Below are 4299 nucleotides of genomic sequence, written 5' to 3'. Positions count from 1 at the left end.
TTCCTTTTTTTTCCTTAAAAAAAAAAACTTTTCTTCATAAATTTGCTAATGGCTTCGAAAAGAAATAAAGAATTATCAAAGAGCAAAGGGTGAAAAATGAAAATAATTTATTTAAAAATAAAAGCATCTGGGAATCATCTCCCATCGCTATTCATAAAATAAATAATTTATTTTTATCTCATTGCATGCACGACTAAGCAAAATCCAGACCAGCAGCACGGCTGTTTATAATTATAATTATATTTTGGGATTTATTTTTTATTAAATTTAGGGGTATTTTTATAATTATAATTTTTTATTTTTAAAGCTTTATAAAATAAGAATGGTCTTTTAATTTATTTAGGAATAAAAATATAAAATTATCATTTTATTTAAATTATGTAATTGTGTTAGTACAAAAGTGGCTAGTTGATACAAATTTAAAAAGAAAGGTGGTGCAAAAAATATGTTAAAATTTTATGATGGTTAGATAAATATAAGACAAAAGAGAGGTGATTCAATGATAATTTTCCTTCAATAAAATATAAAAAAAGGGAAAAGGACATTCAACCCCCCAACGTTTAGGAAAAGGGACAAAAAACCCCTCAACGTTTCAAAAATGACTTATAACCTCCTTTCCGTTAACAAACACCGTTTGTTTTAACAATAAATTTATTTTTAATTTTTAATTTTTAATTACTATTATACCCTTATAATAAATATAAATTAATATATTGATTTGAGACATGTCACAATTAATATTTTTTTTAAACTAAAAATTGAGATACAATTACATTTTTGCCCAAATTATACCTTTCTAATGATCAAACCTTTCATATGTGATTATTACTAATAAAATGAAATTTGATTAAACCTTTTTTCTTTGAGGAATCAAAACCATATTATTATTATTAGAAAGGTATAATATATAGCAAATAATTTTGGCAAAAATGTAATTGTATCTCAATTTTAAGCTTTTAAAAAAATATTAATTGTGACATGTCTCAAATCAATATATTAATTTATATTTATTATAAGGGTATAATAGTAATTAAAAATTAAAAATAAATTTACTGTTAAAACAAACGGTGTTTGTTAACGGAAATGAAGTTATAAGTCTTTTTTTAAACATTGAGGAATTTTTTGTCCCTTTCCCTAAACGTTGGGGGATTGAATGTCCTTTTCCCCAAAAAAAAAATGTTCGAAGGTCTACCTTTTCAGTTTTATAACAAACAAAAGATATTACCATCCACTTCTTTTCTAGGATTGAAACCATTTTCATTGATTAAATTTAGTAGTTGGGCTAGTGTCTTTGAGCTAATGCTTTTGATAAGACCATCCCATGAGCATCCCCATCGATTCTGAAGGTTTAGTCGTAGTTTTGCTGCATACTGTGCATTCTGAATATGCACTGCCATGCGGTCACACATTGTGAATGTGTTAGTACTGTGTGTTACCAATTCAGCCCCTTGCTTAGGGTTTTTGCCACTTGCTACACACGCAGAGCAATTTAATTCAGGGAGCAGCAGCCAGCATATCATTCTTACAACACAATCTTTTCTTGCCATGCTGCTGTATCAGAAGTTTCAATGTGGACCTAACTAGCCAATGCCAACTTTGATAGGTCAAAAGGCACATTCAAATGTACAAGTTTTAACAAAAGAGGCAGAAAAATGAAGGAGACACAGTATATAATAACAAAAATGTGACAGTTCACAACCTCTACATTAAGAAACAGAACAACTTATTTTCCCACATGCTCCTCCCTTTTCATTGGACCGTTTCTGCAGGAGTAGGGGTATACCAGCCATGGTGAATCTCCACAGCCTTCTTTCTCCTAGCAAGCCGGGACTTTCTGCGAGCACCAGTGTTCCTGTGCAACGTTCCCACTTTCACTGCTTTGTCGATAACTGAATACGCCTCTGCAATCAGCTTCTCAACTGGAAGAACTTCCTCAGGTTGTGCATCAGGTTTCTTCCTGAGCCCATCCAGTGCTTCCAAAACCTGGAATCAGAGAGCAAAAACTTTATGACACAATCACACTTAACAAAATAATCTCCATTGCATATTTTCAAAAAAGTTTTGCATATATTTGCATAAGCAAAAATATAACTTTGTGACGTTGAAGAAATTTTCATTAAAACCCACCTCATCCTTCACTATCATCACGGTTTACCATTGTGCACACAAATCAACAGCAGTATTATAAGCACACAAGCAGCCATAAAGAGAGACAGGGGGAGAGGAGAACCCCTCTCTTTAACGTATAAATTAAGAATTCTCTTCATCCACAGCCATCCAATTCCTAACACTTGATATGACTCATCAAATACCATTATTCCAATTCTAAGTTCTATGCATGATACAGTTTTACAGATGAACTTTAAAACGCACTTTACTGTTATTACCATATGACTTCCCTCAAATGATTCGGTCAATGGTAAAACTAAAATCTAGAAGTGATGCTGCCCTAGTTCTCGCACAAGGAACACTTTTTCCAGGACAAAAAGCCAAGAACTCCATGAGCATCCGCATGATGCACAAAGTACAAGATTTTTTCAAAATTAGAACTCAAGCATCTTACACTAACTGTGATAAGTTAAAACAAACAATGGCGAATCCTTTCAAAATCCCTACCATAACTATAAATGGCAACAGAACACCCTCAAAAGCCAATTCAAGATTTTGACTTTAGAAACTTTCATTTAATGAAGCGTTTCGAGTATTATCGCAGCCAGAATAGGTACCATCAACATGTGGAGATGGGTCCTTTTAGATGAGGATGCAGCATAGGAAACATGCTCTCTGCTTGAAAAATACACCAGGCAACATGGCTATCTGTGTCCAGGAAAGGACTACACAAGCCTCACATATATATTTGTCTTTTCAATTTGCATGCTGTTGAGAAGAAATGCAGTTACAATAATGCGCAAGAATTCTTGATTTCTTTCCATTTCTTAAGTACATCGAAAAAGAAATTGAGCAGCATCACTTAAAGCTCATGTCTTATACTAGCATTGTCTCACATTCCAATTGTTAACAAATGCTTCACATTGTAGAAGCATGTAGAACACTTAGGAAAACTTTGAAGAAACACTATCATCTTTGCCGGTCTCCCTCCCTAATTCTCAACAGAAAATACTACTCCCTCCCTAAAAGAGTTTAATTCTTACTGAATAGTACCAAATACCATATGAATTTTAATCAAATGCAAAATGATGATGCACAAGAGATAGTGTGAACTTTACTGGCAGCAAAAAGACCTATTTATTTCAGAAGCACAGCTTCATCCGTTTCTAACAAAACATTTCTATGTAAAAGAAACCATATTATCTAATAACAAGGAGTGGGTAAATCTAAGCAAAATACATAAGTTTTAAAACTAAGTTTGCAAATTCATCATATACCTTCTTCATGCGGGTTTTGACTTCAGATTTCCTAGATTTGTTATAGATGCGCCTTTTCTCAGCTTGACGAGCCCTCTTTGCAGCTGAATCAGCTTTCTTCTTAGTAGCTGCCTTGCAAACAACTGAATGACGCATTGGCCTCTGGATTGGGCTCATTGTGAGGGAGCCTAGATTCACAAAGCACCCAGAATTCACTCAAAAGAAGCCCAACGATTTAAATAATAAAGACAAGTAAAGAAATACCAAATTAAGCGTTTCGTTACAATAAAGTATGCATTTTTGGACTAAAAAACTCAATTTTGAATAACTACACAAGCTGTTTGGTTTAACTGGAGGTGGGTTTTTTTTCCCCCCTTTTTCCCTATCCCAATTCTTTAGAACTCACAAAATGAACCATCAATTACCAGCTTTTCACCATTTTCTTCATATTTTTCAACTCAACCAAACAGGAAAAAGAAAAGAAGAAGAATTTGTCAAAAAAAAAAAATGATACAAGAGAGAGTGAGAGAGATGGGTGAGTTAGAAGTTACATTACATTACCTGTGGAGAAGACATTGTGGGAGAGCTTATTGGAGAAACAGAGAGATTTGAAAGTGGCGAAGCTGGAGTGAGAAGAAGAGTTGTTGTTTAGTGAGAGGGTCTTGAATTTTGATTGAATCGTTAAACAAGACGATGATGATAAGCAGTGAAGTGCCATCTCTCTCTTTGTTTTTGTTTATCCACTCGGCCACAGTGGGGGTCGGACGGGTGATGAAGATATAGAGCAGTTCCTCTTTAGTCCATCTGTTGTGTAATAAAAAAATCAAATTAATAATCTGTCTCATCCATATAGAACGACATGTCGTTCTTGCTTGTACTGACGACGTCGTTTCTGGCCGGCCATACGCAGATTCTACCATTTTATTTGCAAAAT

At 33.8% G+C, this 4299-nt stretch overlaps 1 protein-coding gene across 1 annotated transcript; it reads right to left on the bottom strand.

The window, feature by feature from the left end:
- Nucleotides 1-1571: 1571 nt before the first annotated feature.
- On the bottom strand, nt 1572-4299 carry LOC102616817 (30S ribosomal protein S20, chloroplastic). Its single transcript, XM_006464743.4, has 3 exons — nt 3927-4299; nt 3387-3553; nt 1572-1983 (listed from the first exon to the last, which is right to left on the bottom strand). The coding sequence occupies exons 1-3, from the start codon at nt 4081-4083 to the stop codon at nt 1750-1752; spliced, it is 558 nt and encodes a 185-aa protein (XP_006464806.1). The 5' UTR covers nt 4084-4299; the 3' UTR covers nt 1572-1749.

The sequence above is a fragment of the Citrus sinensis genome, chromosome 1 (assembly GCF_022201045.2).
Source record: "Citrus sinensis cultivar Valencia sweet orange chromosome 1, DVS_A1.0, whole genome shotgun sequence".
Taxonomy (NCBI): Eukaryota; Viridiplantae; Streptophyta; class Magnoliopsida; order Sapindales; family Rutaceae; genus Citrus; species Citrus sinensis.
The sequence above is the reverse complement of the archived record's forward strand: the minus strand, read 5'-3'. Positions and strand labels throughout refer to the sequence as shown.

Bases quoted from the DNA above. Each gene is read 5' to 3' on its own strand.
- LOC102616817 (XM_006464743.4), bottom strand. From the start codon at position 4,083: ATGGCACTTCACTGCTTATCATCATCGTCTTGTTTAACGATTCAATCA. The intron at 3,554-3,926 runs GTAATGTAATGT...TTGTGAATCTAG, and splicing joins CCACAATGTCTTCTCCACAG to GCTCCCTCACAATGAGCCCA. The intron at 1,984-3,386 runs GTATATGATGAA...CTCTGATTCCAG, and splicing joins TCAAAACCCGCATGAAGAAG to GTTTTGGAAGCACTGGATGG.